The sequence below is a fragment of the Strongylocentrotus purpuratus genome, unplaced genomic scaffold, assembly GCF_000002235.5.
Source record: "Strongylocentrotus purpuratus isolate Spur 01 unplaced genomic scaffold, Spur_5.0 spur5_scaffold_15, whole genome shotgun sequence".
Lineage (NCBI taxonomy): Eukaryota > Metazoa > Echinodermata > Echinoidea > Camarodonta > Strongylocentrotidae > Strongylocentrotus > Strongylocentrotus purpuratus.
In genome coordinates, this window is record NW_022145600.1 from 912,119 (window position 1) to 930,238 (window position 18,120).

Consider the following 18,120-nt stretch of genomic DNA (forward strand, 5'->3'; position numbering starts at 1 on the left):
AGTTTTGAAATAGTCACCAGAAGATAGGTTTCATTACCAAATAATCTCTCTCTCTCTCTCTCTCTCTCTTGTCCCTCATGCTCTTGTCCCTCTTCCCACTCTTTCACATAATCTTTCGCTCTTCTTTCCCCAATCTTACCTCACTCTTCTTCCCGTTCATATCCTTCTTTCTCCCCTCCCATCTCCTTCTTTCTCTCTCTCTCTCTCTCTATATATAATTATCTCCCTCTCTCTCCGTCTCTCTCTCTCTCCCTCCCTCTCTATCTCACTCACTTTCTCTCTCTCTCTCTCTCTCTCTCTCTCCCTCTTACTGCCCCCATTATGTTCATAATGTCAAGTACACAATCAACATACATGACAGACGGGGACAAGGATAAAAATGAGGGGGAAATGAAACAGCGTGATATCTTTGTACACTGTACTATACTTTATGATAATTGCACACTTTGTCGATATGTATTAAAACAACAATATATATATAACAGGCAAGAATATTTGTTCATAATCATCTCCATTTTCTAACAATCAAAATGGCAAAACATAGTGATGGTTTCCGTTATAATCAAACTTGTCGTTTCTGTCATGTCATGCACCCCGATCTGCCAATGATGTTTACCCCTTAAATAATTTGAGCAGAATTTACAATTTATTACATCATTATTCACAATGTGCCAATCTCTCTTCGAAAGGAGAAAGAATCAAAGAAGCTAAAATATATACTATTAATTCTTTACGATTGTCTATTTACATTCTTTTAAACCATTGTAATATGTAACAGACTATTTTCGAATTATATACAAGTCTGTGCAAAAAAAAGTGCATACAATCATATAGAGACTCCAAATAATGTGAGAGTTACTCCTAGTAAATTACAAGTGAAGAACTTTTACAATCCTAAGATTCGATAAACACGATAATGCGACAACATGGCTTGACACATTTGTAGTTGTACGAGTTATAATGACAGTTCGGTGGCGCGACATAATTTATGCTCTTGCGACAATTGCTCCGGGCTTTATTTCGTCAAAGATATTTGGTTCGGGTTGTACTTCGGTGTCAGGTTTAGGGTTAGGTTTAGGATTATGGTTAGGTATACCGCTGGCTCTATAGGGTTGGGTAACGGTTAGGGTTAGGATTATGGTTAGGTATATCGCTGGCTCTATATAGGGTTGAAGTTAAGAATTATTTTAAGAAATCGACGCAGAGCAATAATTGTTGCAAGAGCAAGTATGGTAATATAACCGATAGTTCATGGGACTAGTTACACGATAGGACCTAGTCCTGCGACTTTGTGTGGATCTTCATGTGTCGACTGAGGTTGCCCGACTGCGAGAATGACTGGCAACAGCAGCTACAGATGTAGGGCTTCTGACCCGAGTGAATCCGCTGGTGCTTGGTCAGTGTCGAGTTGTCAGAGAAGGATCTATTGCATTGCTTACACGTGTAGGGACGCTCACCAGAATGGGTACGCATGTGTGTCTTCACAGATGAGCTCTGCAAATATTAAAACAAAGACAAAAATAATTGTGTTATTACTATGTGGATCCCATACGAATACGTCATTTGGAGGGAAGAAATTTGGTCAGACATACCAAGCCGTTTTTGAGCAGTCTTATTTTAACACAATAAAATTTCAACTTTGTTTGAAGCCTATAGAACCCACACAAATCAAAATATGATTGGCATCATTGTGTAATGTGTGATTGTAACTGGCGCTCATTTCAATCTGTGGTGCACCAGGCTTTTGAAATTGTTTTGATTAGTTAACTGTTCAGATTCTTCGTAACCGTACTACTTGTCTTCTTTAATTATGGGATATAGAAGCTCTCTCCAAACGTGAAGTGGACATCCATGTGTGTATTTCTTTCTTCTACTCAAGTAGAACTGGAACTACACGTCATAAAGCGATATAAGAAGAAATATTTAGTGGTGTAACCTTACCTGTGAAAATCCTTTCCTACAGATGTTGCAGCTGAAAGGTTTCTCCCCGCTATGAACCCGTAGATGAGCTTTGAGGTTTGCAGCCTGAAAGAAAGCCTTGCTACACACGTGACACATGTACTGCTTCTGACCAAAGTGGATCTTCGTGTGGGTCTTAAGGGCGCCAGGCCTTGAGAACTCTTTATCGCAGAAATGGCAGAGGTGCGTCGGCAACGCGCTCGACTGCATTTTCGATGACGTCAAGGATGACGTGCTGAGGGTGAGGCCCGGTCGGATACCTTCCCGGCTCCCGATCGTAGACGTGGAGGACGATCTCGACGAGTGTAACATAGTCGGTGCCGAAGCGTAAGCGTCGAGTTGATCGGTTGATTTGATGGTTGACACGCGGGATGAGGTATAGAGCTGAGCGCTGCTGCCTGGGCTGTTGGCATGGTAATCGCTGGTGTTGGATGCACTGATGTAGCGGTCTTGGGTGGGCTCGAACACGCTGGGTGTTGACTGAGAGAGGGTCCAGTATGCCGTCTCTGGTAAACGACCAGTTTCATACCCATCCACCAATCTATAACGTATAATTATGAAAAGACTGGTTTTTAGAATGTTTTTTGTTTTAATGGTATAATGTAATGTGAAATGACATTGATGATTTAATTTTATTTGATTTAACAAGCGCAATTCAGCCTTGGGATTCAAAGCATTGTCAAATAAAACATTATTGAATTGAAATGAAAGCCCACTGAATTCTAAAAACCGGATACCTTATTCACATTCTACCGCATGAAATCTCAAATGTACGTAATATGAGCATTCCTGAGACCAATGACTCACCCTAAGGATGAGCTTGAGAGTGCCTTTGCGATTAAGTCTCCACTCGAAGCAAGAAGATGACGAGAAGATGACTGTGAACTGCCACCATGGGGATCTCTCAACCAGTAGTTACCAAGATATGAGCCGGAATCCAGCGAAGAAATGCTTGGGAAATGTTGTAGACTTGATAGAGAGCCTTCCTCATCGTGCTCGTGATCGCAGTCCAGACTGTGGTAGCGACGCTGTTAGGGTCATGACAAACCGATATAAGTTCATATGTTTCTTCATTTATTCGATTATGATTTAGACGCTTAATGTTTATTCTGGCTTGAAAACAGATCAACTTATAATCAATCATTATGGCAAATAAATTTACTGTTAGCACTATAACTATAGTACCTAGATTTTTCTTTAGTAGTTTGAGCGAATCATTTATCAAGTACGGAATTGAATTGTCAGGTTTTTATTTCAACCAGTATAATAACATTAAACTCTGCAGAAATGCCTTGTCACAACAGATGTAGTTGTTTGTACCCCAGTACGGTTAGAATTAAGGGGAAAAATATTACATTAAGAAAGAGATGATACAATGAATAGGAATGCATTATAAATAGCACTTAATGATAATACACCTATATAGACCAATTCTTTGGTAATAAAAGAACGACGAAATAATATGATGGAATGAATAAAAGTAAAAGCATGAATATGATAAACTCACACTTCGAACAGGACCGTATGGATCTGATGGAGCGATACTGGCTGGCACCGACCCAGTACTCCATGTCAGTTCCTTGGTTCGGTACGGCTGATCGACAACAGGATTGGCTGGCGCAGAAGCAGCCGATGGTCCGAACTGGTTGATCTTCATTCTCGAATGTTTCAGAGACAGCAGGGTATCCGCAACCTCCGTATGGCTCAGCTCTTTCAGGGATCCTAACTGATGCTGATCATTTACCAAACTGCTCAGGAACATCGACCTGCGGTCATTAAAATTATCAAATTCTTAGTTCATTGTGATCTCTTATAACACTTAATTAGAATATACAATATTCACTAAGAATTAGAATAAAGATAACTGTAATAACGTAAATATGAAGACCAGAATACTGATGTCATACAAATGCATTACAATTACGGATAAAGTGGGGCACCTAATAAGAAAAGCACGTTTGAAAAGTATAAACGTCATTGTAATATTACAATCGTCTATCAATATCAACTAATTTATAATTTTTACCAATTCCAGACTTTCCAGTATTTGCGTATTATGTTAAAAGACCCATTCTCTATCAAAAGAAAAGTTACATTTCGTTTTACAAAGTTGATAGCCACATCACGCCTTTTTTTGGATTCAAAGTTTTGAGAACAGATCAAAGAAGAATCAACTATACTGTACAGAATGCTGCAATGGAGATATCTTCAAAGACCTATCAACTTGTCCATTAAACAATTTTTTATCTCGATTACAGAGTGCTTCTCGAAAGCCATGATTCATAAAAAGGAACACACCCATGAAGAGAGTGAAGCACCAATTCTTGACGGCATCCTGCTGCGACATTGAAGTATTTGTGTCAAAAGCACTGTAAATCTATCTTGTTCACTTTCCTTGAAAAGAACTTTTGTTGGACAATATAACAGAAGAATGGCTGATTCATCTTAACCACACTCCAGGTTTTCAAATACGAATCATCTATCTTTAGCAATCGTAGTCCAATTATTGTACTTTAAAGTGGACATTTTTTCCCTGAGAGCTGATATTGAAATGCATCCCCATTTTAACACTTGGTCATTTCCTTGTTCTAGATTCAGTTTGAAAAGTTCGCTCTATAAGCTTAGATTCCCTTCCTAATTAAACCTATGACTGAACTTACAACAAAAAAAAATCCTTTTTCAAATTAACTCAGTAAGAGATTTTCCGAGAACACCGAAGAACATGGGCATCAATCGATGCTCGTAATCTCAAATAAACCCATGATATCGCTAATGATAAAGAATGGACATTGCCATAGATCTTATACAATAAATATTCCGAAAGCAATTACAGAAAATATCCAACCTCATGGTAGTCTGACGTTGAAATTGAGGGAACAACGAAAAATATTATGTACTTTTTACACTTTTCTACAAAGAAAATATAATTTTATCATCAAAGTATGCGAGATAGACAACATGAAACATACAAACCACCTCTTTGCCTGACTCTGAGGTGGCGAGTGCCCTAATATTAAAATAGCAGTTGCCTAAATATCGATATTTTCAATATTCTCGGAGGCTGAGAGCCCCACCGCATCGGACCCTCCCAGCCGCCTTCGTCATTAGTTGTTGTATACTGTCAAATAACTATAATAAATGATAATAATAATCATATTATTATTAATAATAATAATTATTATGATTATAATATCGGATATATTATAAGCGCACAGCCATGTCCACCACACAAGGTGCTCAAGACGCTATATGTTACCCAGGCTCAGACTAGCTATAGTCTACCGATTTCAGTGGAGAGTGGCAGATGTAGATTCACGTCTTGCCAAATGACGCGATTGCCGTGGGACGGGCTTTGAACCCACGACCTTCGCATCGGCAGTCAAGTGTTAAAACCACACGACTTCGACACCTCTTCATGTAGAATGTATGAGAGAATGCTTACCCAAAACCACTGTCGATTGATCCCTGATTGCTGATCATGCTGCCACCCTTTAGGGAGTCTCTATCCAGTAAGAGCTCTCCATTGCTTCCAAGTTTGAAGGAACCCAGAGACTCCGAGGAGATGTTTAGAAAGTTGCTGAATCCATCCCTACTACCATACATGCTTAGATCAGACCCGGGCAATCCCATGTCAACAGAGCGACGAAGATCGGGTGTCGAGGCGCACGTCATCCACGGTACGACCGATGCTGTTTGCTGGTAGTTGTACGACGGAGGCAGGGTGCGTTCGTATGCGTTAGGTACGGTCATGAGCTCGTGGTAACTGGGCGAAGCCGGAGGCGATTGGGGCCTCATCGGCCGATGATGATGTCCCAAGGAAGAAGCCGAGCTCGTGGTTGATGACGAGCTATCCTCATTGTGAGATGATGGACTGAAACTGCTAGGCATGTTCTGCAAGACTGAAAGCGCCTCTCCTGTCATTCTAAATGCAAGACAAATTATCGGGGTTTTTTTCAGTCATGTTTTTACTCACGAATAAGACGATGGTTATGAAATAACATAACACCGCGAAAAGAAATTCAACGTCCGAACACAAAGAACACATTTGCACTCATGACAAAATGATCTTGGACAGAAGAAATTAGTGTTTAAAAGAATGTGTGGTTCAAAAGTAGATTTATCAGTGTGATAAGGTTTTCTTTGTTTTTTAAAGGTGGAGAAATTAAGTATTCGTATGTAATTCAGGCAAACATAAAGTAAAAGAAAGCTAACATGACCCTAGTCCTACACCCCATACTAGCCAGAAATAATTACTTGTCATGTTGGACAGAGGACTGTTTAAAAAATTTAGGATGTCGAAGTCACACCTAATTGCCGAAAACCAATCATAACACACAGTTCTCATCATCTCATTCTATCCCTTATCTTTTTAAAGTGCTTGATTATAGTCAGGTGGTTAAAATCAACACATTTTATTCTCCCATCCTTCTTGCATTAACACTTATTTACACTAACTTTCTTAAACATCCACTTTGACCCATAACCATGATAACAGGACCTTGAATAATCCCTACTACCTGAGCCGTTGACTGTTTGATAGTACTTCAATTTTTACCAAAGCACTGTGATCTTAAAAATAATCGCGGAATAATACCGAAAAGATGCATTGAAAACTCACTTACAAATACGATAATGAATGTGGAGATGTTTGAAATATTGTGATATAACCTACCTGTCAGTACTGCCTCTAGATCATGAAGTACAAGAATGATTGAAGAAAAGGTTTCCTTTTTCGATAGCTGTTCTTTCTTTGAAAGTCGTTCCTGCTTGAGTAATCAAGTTGTTCGGCAAGAGTGAAGCCCTATATACGCTCCGTTTATAACCTGATGGGCACGTTTCTTTTTGTCATCTTTTCTTTTCTTTATATTCTCTTTGACCATTGGTCAAAAAGCGTTAGGTGGACTTGTGGAAAGTAGACGCGTGACGGCAAGCTTTCCTGGACGCTGATTGGTTGATAGTCAGCACTCGCCGTAAGCTAAGACACGCGAGTAAGGCCTCCATCTGAAATACGTATACGTGAATGCCGGCCTCCAAATTACTAAGTCATTCAAAAGCACTTTACTTATATTCTAATTAGCGATTTGAAAATCTCAAATGTCATTGCGGTTTAATTTTTCAAATGTTTAGTATCACGGTTATTAACTTGTAACATAAGGTTAAATTGTTTCTTCTGCTATCATTGCAACTTGCTAGCTCCCCTTAAATGTTGGATACGTAAGTAATATTGTCTCCCTTTTCTCTCACAAAATTGAGAAGGGAAACAATGTAAGAAAATGTCTTATGAATATAATTATTACTGTGGGAAGAAGTAAACTTTGATGGATCTGTTGAAGGTATCGGGATAAGTCATCTCTGAGAACATACAACGTGGCACGTTGTTCAAAGTTGTTTCTTTTCGTGAAGCCATTGCAAAACGTGTTGTAGTACAGAAGAGTGTGACGTCATGAAAAGTATATATATTTTACGATTTGCCAATAATATTATCGAGTAAAATATGGTGTAAGGGCTGCGCATAGTTTCAGGATGTCGTTTAGGTATTTAGGAGAAAAATGATTGAGAATGTTGTATAACACAACCTAAGATTAATGCCGTTTGGTAGAATTAAAAAAAAAACAGAGTAATGACCGGCACATTATTAGTCCTAAACTTAAAAACAACAGAGGTGGATGGTTCTGAACATTTTCGAGTTTTCTTTTATATTTAGCGGATAAAATATTGCAATAATCTTATCAAGGTACAAAACAAGCAAGGACAGCATGCATGGAGATATTTCTTCACATCGAGAGATTTAGAAATCCTCCATAATATTCCGAAGATGGCAATAACGATTGAGTTTATATTCGAGTATATCTGCATGTAAATCATGTTCAGATTATGTTTAACACGTCTTTGCTACGTTTTATTATCCGAACATTGCAGAAGGAGATGTGTAAACGTTAAGTTGATTTATCGAAAATGCTTGGGATCATTTAAAGATGACGAATGTTCATAGCAATGAATGTCTGTGTATGTGCATTCATCATGATTATACAAACGCATTATGTACTAACTTTCTTACAAAGAGTTTAGCTACTGATTGTACATCACTTTCGATATTATTAAAAGATTTATGCAAAATCCTGCGCGTACCCATATTTTCTTTCAGTTTGAATTTTCCTCAAATATTTCCCATGGCAATAATATGAGAGTAACATGTTTTTTTTTAACCATTTCCCCCATCCCAGCTCACTCGCGGGAATCAGTTTTTCAGCGACCAGTCAAAATAATGACTGGCATGCACGTCAGCTTCATTTGATTACGAGTGTAAGGGTTATGATCCCCGCGGTACCAAGGCAGAGGAGCACTGGTGTTATAGCTTGGTGGCTGAACATTATGTCTTTTCGAGACTACTTTAATGCCAGCTGATGGTGAAGCCATTATTTTCTTTTTAGGAACTAATTTATTTATAAAATTCAGTAAAATTCATTTTCCAAATGCGAGGTCAATGGAAGCCATAGGTATTATCTTTACATTCGGTGCTACGTCCATTGGGAGATAGTGATGTCTCAGTCACCTCGACTTGATACATTTAACATAAATCTCTCAAAATTACCACCGAGAACAATTTACCCGCCACCCCTAAAATTACTCCAGGACAATTACCCCCCCCCTCGCCTGGGAAGTTCACCCTGATAATAAGTTGTTTAAATTTTGCTCTTAGTAATTGTCCTCGGGGAGGAGTGTGATTGTCCAAGGGGTAATTTTCAGGGGGTACTGATTGTCCTTGGGTTTCTTTGTCCTAGAACCTTAAACAAGTATTCTTGTTCCTTCTCATACTTGAGGAATCAACTTTCAATTGTTACGGAAGAGTTGAGGAATATCTTGCATCAACTTGTAATAGAGTTCCAAGGGCTCTACTTTAAAGAATCTGTGGCTTCTTTACAGAACTTTTCTTCATAATTATTTCTTGAAACCACGTCGCAATAATCTAGTTTACTTTGTAATATATTTTTATGAAATAAAAGTGCAATATTGTGAGATATTAAGTTCCTTATTCTTTTTTAGAAGTACAGCTTTTTTTGTTAAAAAAACATTTTTGTATAGTTTTACGTCATTAATTAAAACGTGTATGTTAAATGTCTATCTTTTAACTTAGGATTTTTTTTCAAGATAAGCATTGATTACATTTGCAATAACCTCTGCTGTTTCACCAGGATAATATATAACCATAACCATTTCAGACCATAGGTTTTTTCATGTTAATTTCGAGGATGGGGAGATGGCATAATGGTAAATTGACATCAAACTCTGAAGTTAAGATATACCAATTTTCAATTAATTATATTACGATTGGAATGTCGAAGATATAATATTTCAGGCTGTAATAATTTGGGGGCGTGGTGAGAAAAGTACTTGCAGATTTTGTTTTTGATCTGTGAGCGTTATTCATATTATTCTTCGAGTCGAAATATGTTGTATGGAGAATCTAGTGTGTTTTGCACTTTGACAAAATAGTTTTTTGTGGCCGACTGGAATACGTGTTTTGGTTACTTCTGCAATATATCTGTGTGTAACGAATTTAAACACTTCAAGAGACGGGTGGTCGGTCACCACTTGGCAGTAATCTGACAAAGGAACTATACACCCCATAATCAGACCTGACGTTTTTGTTGCTCTTCTGTTTTCATTCTCTTTATCAGCTATCTTCAAATATCTGGATTGGCAGATCCCAGCATGAAAGACAGAAAGAGAATGTTTCAGATTTGCAGCTGCTAGACAACTCTCACCACCAATTTTAGTCTTTTTTCCCCGCTGTAAACCATAAATCCATAATCCGGATTAGGATTAGGCATTGACTCCTCACTGCGCCACCCGTAGGTTTTGGCGTTATTCTGTCTTTTCAGTACGCATCCCTCAAATCTTAATCTGTTTGAAAGAGAACAAGTGAAATTTGTTTGCAAACATAGGATTTGATTCGCAGTGGAAACCAATTGTTCATCACTTCGTATTAAGACCTGCTCCATCTTTGAAACAGATTTCCTACTGATAAAGATTGTGGTCAGTTTGACAGGTAATCACTGTAGTCAAGGCAAAATTATAATGGCAGAGAAAAACTTGCTCCTTTTTATGCAATAATCGCATGGCGTCAAGCTGGCGAGTCAAGAATCAATAACATTAAATAACTCAAAAAAAGTATGTTTTTTTAAACAAAATATTGAAAGTCTAATCAAGTTAGCCCAAATTGTAACCCACCACACACACACACACACGCACACACACTTTTCAAAATTAAGTTCAAATTTCATACTGGGTTTGCCTTTATAATAATAATAATAATTAAGATTTATATAGCGCTGGTATACAAGTACAGTTTCTAAGCGCTTTACAAAACAAGTGAAATGAAAAGTACGGTTAAACTAAATATGTAATAAGAATCAACAAGAAACGTGAAATGAACAATGCGCTTAATTTATCTTCACAATAATTCGTTTTCATGATTGTAGCAATGTCTTTTCAAGGAGAAATTATGTCTTCAAAGAACTACATTAATGAATATTTATGAGTAAGGTCATTTTTAATAAAGATAAAGACCAGTCATGGTCATGCGATTGCATTGTGAAAGAAACGTTATGGAATTGATCGATCAGAAACGTTGATCATAGCATATAATTATTGGTGTGTACTGCAAGGTTCTGGAAACATCAAAATGATAAGAAGTTCGGGCCAGTCTTGATGAAGTTACAAGCAATGTACACAGAATATGGGACTACCCCCCCCCCCCCCCCCCCCACACACACACACACACACACACACGTGTGCGACACGTGCGTTATATCTATCAGGTCCAAATAGATATAATAATTTACCAAATATATTAATTAGTAGGCGGTTTCTCGGCAAAATTTGTATGATCACGTATTAGTCAAAACATATTCTTTCACAAGTCATGATTGGTAATTGCCTAAGAGCTTCCATTTCATTTTTTTTTTGAGAGGGGGGCGTTTCTAAAACTCCTGATCTTTACCTTTAAAGTTTTTTTTGTAGGGGTACGTTGTAAGTTTGTTCATTTGTTTCTTTGTTTGTTTGCTTAATTTCGTATTCGTTTGTTTTGTATGCTTGTTTGTTCGGTTGTATACGTTCGTTCATTCGTTTGTGTTTGTCTATTTGTATTTATAGTTTTGTTTGTGAGGTTAGTTATTTTACTTAATAGAACGTCAGCGGAACGACGAGACGTTTCGATACATTGATTTTGAATTTCGAATTCGATAATCTTCAGGGTCATGCTTTCTACCGTGAACATTGTAGTGATGGGAATAGCTTCGATGGCTGACAGCAAAATGGTAAAATCTTGGTATGGCGAGAATAAAGCCCTCCCTCCCGAGTCAAACTCAATAGATCCTAGTGCTATTCTTCTCAGCTTTGTCCATCAACAATCACGCATTAGCGACTCACTTAATTCGCGATTATGGCGGATTATTGGTGATTTCTTTCATCTTCAAGTACCGAGATTGTTCCAAATTGATGGTGATGATTTTGCCACGATGATTAACGCTTCACTACCTGGTCTCCACACGCTCGAGGCAGGCGACAATAGACCACGCGTGGCGGGTTACATTCTACCCGGTGAGCTAGTGGAAACGCTCACTCCGACAGACAGCAAGATTATCAAACGCTGTCATCACTGGCGTACAAATACAATTTAAACGTGGTTTATTTCTTATTCGAAACCAGTGATTTACAAATATTGCTGAAATGACATGATTTTCTGGGGTTTTTCTCACTTTTTTTCTTTCTTTCTGCACCCACAAATTTTTTTTTTGCTCATTACGCCACTGCATGGTTGTCATGGTCAATGAAATGCTATTTTTTCTAACATGCTAACATTTTTGTTTATATCTGATTCGAAGTTTCTAGAATATTGTTGTTGAATAATGATTTGGGACAGGCTCTTCTACCTAAATTATACATAATTGGTATCATTAATCTCAATTTTTGCATAGAAGCATAAAACACAATAAGACTTTGAGATTCGCTATATTCACTTGATTTATTTTTTTCCAAGAAGTTTTCATCATTTCATCTCTCCCTCTCTCCGCTCTTCGGAATAAATATCATATTCTCCTTTTCTCAGCAAATGTACAGGCAATGTTATATTTTAATAATCAAAGTCCGTCGTTTGAACAGGCTCGCAGTACCAGATGTTTAATGTAATGGAATATAAAGAGCATGAGATAGCCCTCTGCTCCCCTCCCCTCCCCCACCCCCTCCATCGTGGTTTCACACGCTCATGACTTTCGACCACGCAGCTGCAATGTTAAGCAAGTGTCGTCATTTTCTATATATTATAACTTAAAAAGTAACGTTTTATTCATGCCATTAAGTTTATTTTAGGGAAGAGCGGAAGCCATAGAACATTTTAAAATCTAGATAATGGTATGCCTTACATACTAATTAGCGGCACGCGAAGAACGGCAGCTACAGAACCCATACAAGATTTCTTTATTCTTCTTTTTTTTCCTCCAACAATTTTAATGATTATAAGTGAGGTCGAGACTTCATATACTTTTTTTCTTCAGGCTCGTGGATGCAGAAGAAAGTTCCAGGAATCCTCTGACATACGTTATAAAAATATGTAAATACCAACTAGGGAAAGACTACAAAAAACTTCTTAATTAATGTAGAAAAGAACAAAACCTACGTGTTCAAGATTTTCATTTTCTTTGTAAAAGAGTTACGGGATACTGTATTATTGTTTGTATATTAATATGTAAGTACAAAACAAACAAGTTAACATGCAGATATTTTTAAAAAGCAAAATCTTGCCAACGAGCAGAACTAGGCTCGACAAGCACTTGTGCTAACTCCCAGTTCCCATTAACAACTTCACCTTAATATACACATACATAATATATATATAGCTAAGCTATGGTCACAAATCAGAGCAGCGACCGACCGATCAGTAGCCTGCTCGGTCGCTGCTGGAATTAAGGCATCGCCCAGCGGTTTGGTCGGTGCTGGGCGGCGACCGCCCAGGCACCGAGCGTATTTTGGGCGGCAAGTGAAAAGTGAGCAGGCGCCGCCCAAATTTTAACTCCGCGCTAAAACTTCAGCGGCGACCGAGCGAGTGCCCTAAAAACGAGCGGTGCCTGGGCGGCCGCCGCTCGGTGGCCGGGCAGCCGCCGTGCAGAATTGGTTAAAAACTCGCCGCTCGGCCGCCGAGCAGGCTACTTTTGGGTAATGTGACCATAGCATATGTTTACACCTCGTACATTAAATGGTCATACAGATTTATGTCTAATAATCATTTTAAAGTCATTACTGTTCAATCGACATTACTCTTCCTTTATGGATTCATTATATCATTATAAATATGTTCATTGTATGGTTGTTCATAATTATATTGTCATCAATTGATGTGTTATTGTTAATAGATTTAATTCAATTCAATTCAATTCGGAATGCAAATAGGTGCTACCTATAGAAGTTATTTGCTAAACCAACCATCAAATACCTTTTCCGTATCCCTCCTCGCATCTTGATTCATTGAAGTGGTCTTTCGTTTACTTTATCATTAATCAGAGATATCCGTGTACAAATCATGAAAAAAGACCCCCAAAACAAAGAAACCTGAATCCATATCATCGTTGGTCAAGCCCCCATCACACCAGTTCTCATTATACGTTCTGGAAAATGTTGCCAACGGGCTCAAACCGTGTTCGAACGGATTTGAACGTATTGACAACTGTCACTGTTTAAGAACTTATTGGGAGAGCTTGTACTGGCTATATAGAACGAGAGGGATTTCTAGAACTTTGAGCCTGTTCAAAATTTCCCCGTCCTGCAATTAGATGAAGTGACAACGTACTTCAAACGAGATGGACGTATATATAAACGGACTATTTGCCGTACCATGAACGTAATTGCCGTATTTCGATCCTACTAGGAACGTGTAACAACGTGACGTGGTCGGGCATCAATTAGGTGGAGATTTTTTCCAAATTAAATTGGCCAGATACTTCGAGGACAAAAGCCAAAACGTAGGGTGGTGTAAGAATACGCGTTTGGGGGAGGGGTGCCCCCCCCCCCCCGAACGCGTATTCTCCAAAAGGGCACAAAGTAATGAAAGCATTTGAGGTAAAAAGTTTAGTGATGCCACAAGTTATAGTGTTTTGCTGTGTTTTGTTTTGTTTCTTTTTTCTCTTGGCTGTTATTGTTTAGGTTTTTCCAACCACGAATATTTCGTGTAATTCTTTTTTTGTAACCACAGGTGAAAAGCATATTAGCTTTACACTGAACGTCCGTAATTTTTAAACTCCAAAAAAGCGGCCGTATGCAATAAACAATTTCTTCTCATATGCCGATTGTTGTCCACACTTTTGTTCAGTTGCACAAACCTTTGATGACATATCCTCTCGAAATGAAAATGTCCAGACCCTTGTCGGTATTAAAGTTCATTTTTTTCCCGGAACGGACGCAATAAGGCAAAATTTTCCGATCTTTTGTCAAAATATATTTTCATAATTTCACACCCAATGCCAAAGAAAATGTCGTCAAAAGGTAATTATATGAAGCTCTTTCCATTTGTGATATCAGATTTTCCAAATCTTACCAATTTATGTTAGATACGGAACTGTCCACGAACTGTAATGGCCACACTACTCTCTAAAAAAATCGAGTGATCACGGACGTCACTCCTCTGGAGAGTGAAAATGTAGTGAAAATAGAGTGAACATTCACTCTTTTCTTCTTAGAGAGCACTCTAAAATCAATCGATTTTCACTCCTAAACAAGTGATCACGGACGTCACTCCCAAGAAAGTGAAAATAGAGTGAAAATTCACTCTTTTTTTTTAAGAGAGTACTATCATGTTAAAATGTACTGCGCCTGTATACCGCGGCATGTCTGAACAAGCCCATTGCAGGCTGGTCTAAAGCCAGAAAAAACAGATAGGAAACTTGACCTAAAAAAATACAACAATACATATTATATTTCTAATTATTTGAATCACTACAAGTCTCATTATACGCCTATTGTAACAGTTGTAGGTTATCCGTTGGGCAGTACTTTTTGTTGTGAAGAAATTATCCTCATTAAAACCCACAGGCTTCAAGGTCCATCACCTTAATTTGAGCAACTTTACATCCAACTTTCAACTTTCAATAAAATGAATCGGCAAACTAACCATTTTTACGATTTGGAAGGTCTTTCTTCGTTTCATCTCGTCGAGGTTTTACATTAAGAAGGTAACATGACAAGAAATATTATATAAAGCGTATACCGATTCATGCACAAACATGTCTACACAGCCATCCCAGGGAATCACGAGGGAACATGGTCGCTGTAAAGGCGACATTTCTAAACAGATTCTACACATGCACACCTCCCTTCAGGTACTCAATGTAAGTGATCTTTACAGACAGGTGGCCTTTATAGAGAGGTGGCCACTAATAAATGACTGTAAATGCACTGCTTCTAAGATTGGAAACACTGCTTCCAATGTTGTATGATGGCCGGAGGTTGTGTGTCGGGACACTTAATAGACATAAAGCCTTCTCTTTTTCCTTCGGATTCAATGACAAATATTCATCAAAGAGCACTAAACATCGTGAATATTTGTTCTTTATTATAATCGCCAACAAACGTCTCAGATAATTTAAGAAATATTGCTAGTAAATTTTTTTCAAATTGTTATTTTAAATCAACTGTCAGGACAAACACCACCTGGGTATATCAAATAAAGTGTTTTCTATAATATTACATAGTTACAATTAGGGGGAGGGATACAGTGTAGTGTTAACTTGCCCATTTTGTTGAGATTAAATTCACAATCAAAGGCTTTTCTAAAATGGGAAATATCCTGAAAGGTTTAATGTCTAGTAAAAAGAAAAGAAAAAAGAAGAAGATCTTCCGAAATATGGAGATCAACTTTGAAGCAGAATGAATAAAGGTTGTAAGCTGACTCAAGGAATAGAACAATGGAAATAGAACAACCCGATCTGAGCTTCTTGAAAGGAGAGATACAGAAATAGAGACAGAGAGGACAAAGTAAGAGATAGGGGGAGAGAGAGAGAGAGAGAGAGAGAGAGAGAGAGGGAGAAATAGAGAGAGAGAGAGAGATAGAGAGAGAGGGAGAGAGAGAGAGGGAGAGAGAGAGGGCGATAGGCAGAGGGACAAAGAAAGATGGAGCGAGAAAGAGAGACAGAGAGACAGAGACAGAGGTCAAAGTAAGATAGATAGAGAAGGATAGGGGGAAAGGAGGTTAGAGAGAGGGGGAGAGAGGGGGTAGAGAGAGAGAGAGAGAGAGAGAGAGAGAGACGGGAAGAGGATAGACAGAGGGACAAAGAATGATGGAGCGAGAGAGAGAGATAGAAATACAGAGAGATACAGAGCGAGAGAGAGAGACAGGGGTCAAAGTAAAGAGATACAGAAGGATAGGGAGAGAAGGGGACATAGAGAGGGGGTAGAGGAGAGAGAGAGAGGGAGAGAAAGAGAGAGAGAGAGAGAGAGGAGGGAGATGGAGAGAGATAGGTTGCATGACTCAAGGAATAGAACAATAGAAATAGAACATCCTGATCCGAGTCATCAGTCAGACCTTCTTGAAAAGTATCAATTTGCAAGAATTTTAGAATTGTTTTTGTCATTATAGCTTTAAATACCTGGCGCAATACAAAATTATGTATATTATTATTATTACTACTAATTTGTATTATTATTACTTACTTTCTCTTTTCAACCATGAACATGTACATATCATCTCTTTAGAGCGAGAAGGGAATTAACTCTCTGTTTAAGTATCAGAGTTAACACCCTTTTGACAGATTTCTGGAAGACAAATAAACTATACTTGATAGTTGATTTTATTGCTGTACGTTTACATTACATGTTTCTTCTCTATACACCTTCTTTTCTCCTGCTCTTCCAATTTGTTCCATGAGATGAGTAAAAGTAATGAGTATCATTGCTTTTGTAGTTCTTCGAGAAAGAAGACCTGAATAATTTATATATATTTTGTTTTGCTTCAGCCAGGACTTCCTTAGCCTATCCGATAGGCGTCGGGCTAAATGGCAAGTGTACTAATCACGTTATGGAGAGTGACATCGGGCGTCAGCTCGGGCTGACGCCCGATGTCACTCTCCACAAACGCGATTAGAATACTTGTAAAGCCCGACGCATATCGGATAGGCTAGGGCTTCCTATACCTAGCACTACGCACCAGCATTTCTAAGAACTAGAGACTTGTGAGCTAAAGGTTTTCTAAAGTCCATGTCTTGTACATGTAGGCTAATTTTAAAAAGAATAATAATACCAGTAAGAGCTCTAAACAGATTAAAAAACTAGAAGTCATGTGATTTTTTACTAAAGATGTCAAAGACAATAGCCTAATGAAACAAGTGAGATATTACAATGACAACATCACAGAAGAAATGTCACTTTCCTATAGTTGAAAGGACAACAATCTTTTTGCATTCTTAAATCTTGAAATAGACTGTTGTTACAATCTTGAAAATAAATATTAATAAACACTGGTAACCTTGTTGTCTCTATTCTCGTGGGAGTTTTGGCAAATACCAGTATTTCATATAATATGACAATGTAATTGCTTCCTTTCTATTTGTGAATAACGAAATATATTTATAGCCGTACTATAAATAGTAGGTCTATTTTTAATTCAAATATAACGCCTACGATCCATTGTCAATCAGGATAAGAATAGTAAAAGGGCAGCAGTATTAGCAGAGATAAGTTTGACAACATTCCGTGTTGTCATTACATTAATCATATTTTATGTAATAATTTAAAATTCTACTCTGAGCAACATTGTGTTTTGGGAAGTCTGGTCAACAAACTAAAATTCATAGCTAAAAAGTTTAATTGTAGGGAAAAACAGTGACTTTTAACTGTTTATGGTACTGCAAATGTAGTAAAGATATTTACATTAATCCTTCATGCAATGAACATCAGGTCAACATTTGCAATGATATGGATGTGTCTCTTGCCTGTAACTATATTAAAAGGTACTCCAGAATACTAATGAATAATTGACTAGATATTATGCTGATATCTAGAGTTTGTCTAACGCAGCGCCACATCTTTCAGTAGAAGCTGACATATTGTGTTTGCCTATACACTCAATCGGTATTCTATCAGTTGTCAATAATAGATATGAAGATTTTAATTTAT

The 18,120-nt window shown here is 37.9% G+C and overlaps 1 protein-coding gene across 1 annotated transcript; it reads right to left on the bottom strand.

The window, feature by feature from the left end:
• Positions 1 to 1,035: 1,035 nt before the first annotated feature.
• LOC582267 (glass) lies at positions 1,036 to 6,685 on the bottom strand (the record flags this gene model as incomplete). The annotated part of the gene is given in 7 exon segments (NM_001144975.1): positions 1,036 to 1,072; positions 1,128 to 1,494; positions 1,942 to 2,500; positions 2,767 to 2,987; positions 3,467 to 3,725; positions 5,402 to 5,881; positions 6,632 to 6,685. Coding segments are annotated over 5 exon segments (1,737 nt in total). The 3' UTR covers positions 1,036 to 1,072; positions 1,128 to 1,275.
• Positions 6,686 to 18,120: the final 11,435 nt, after the last annotated feature.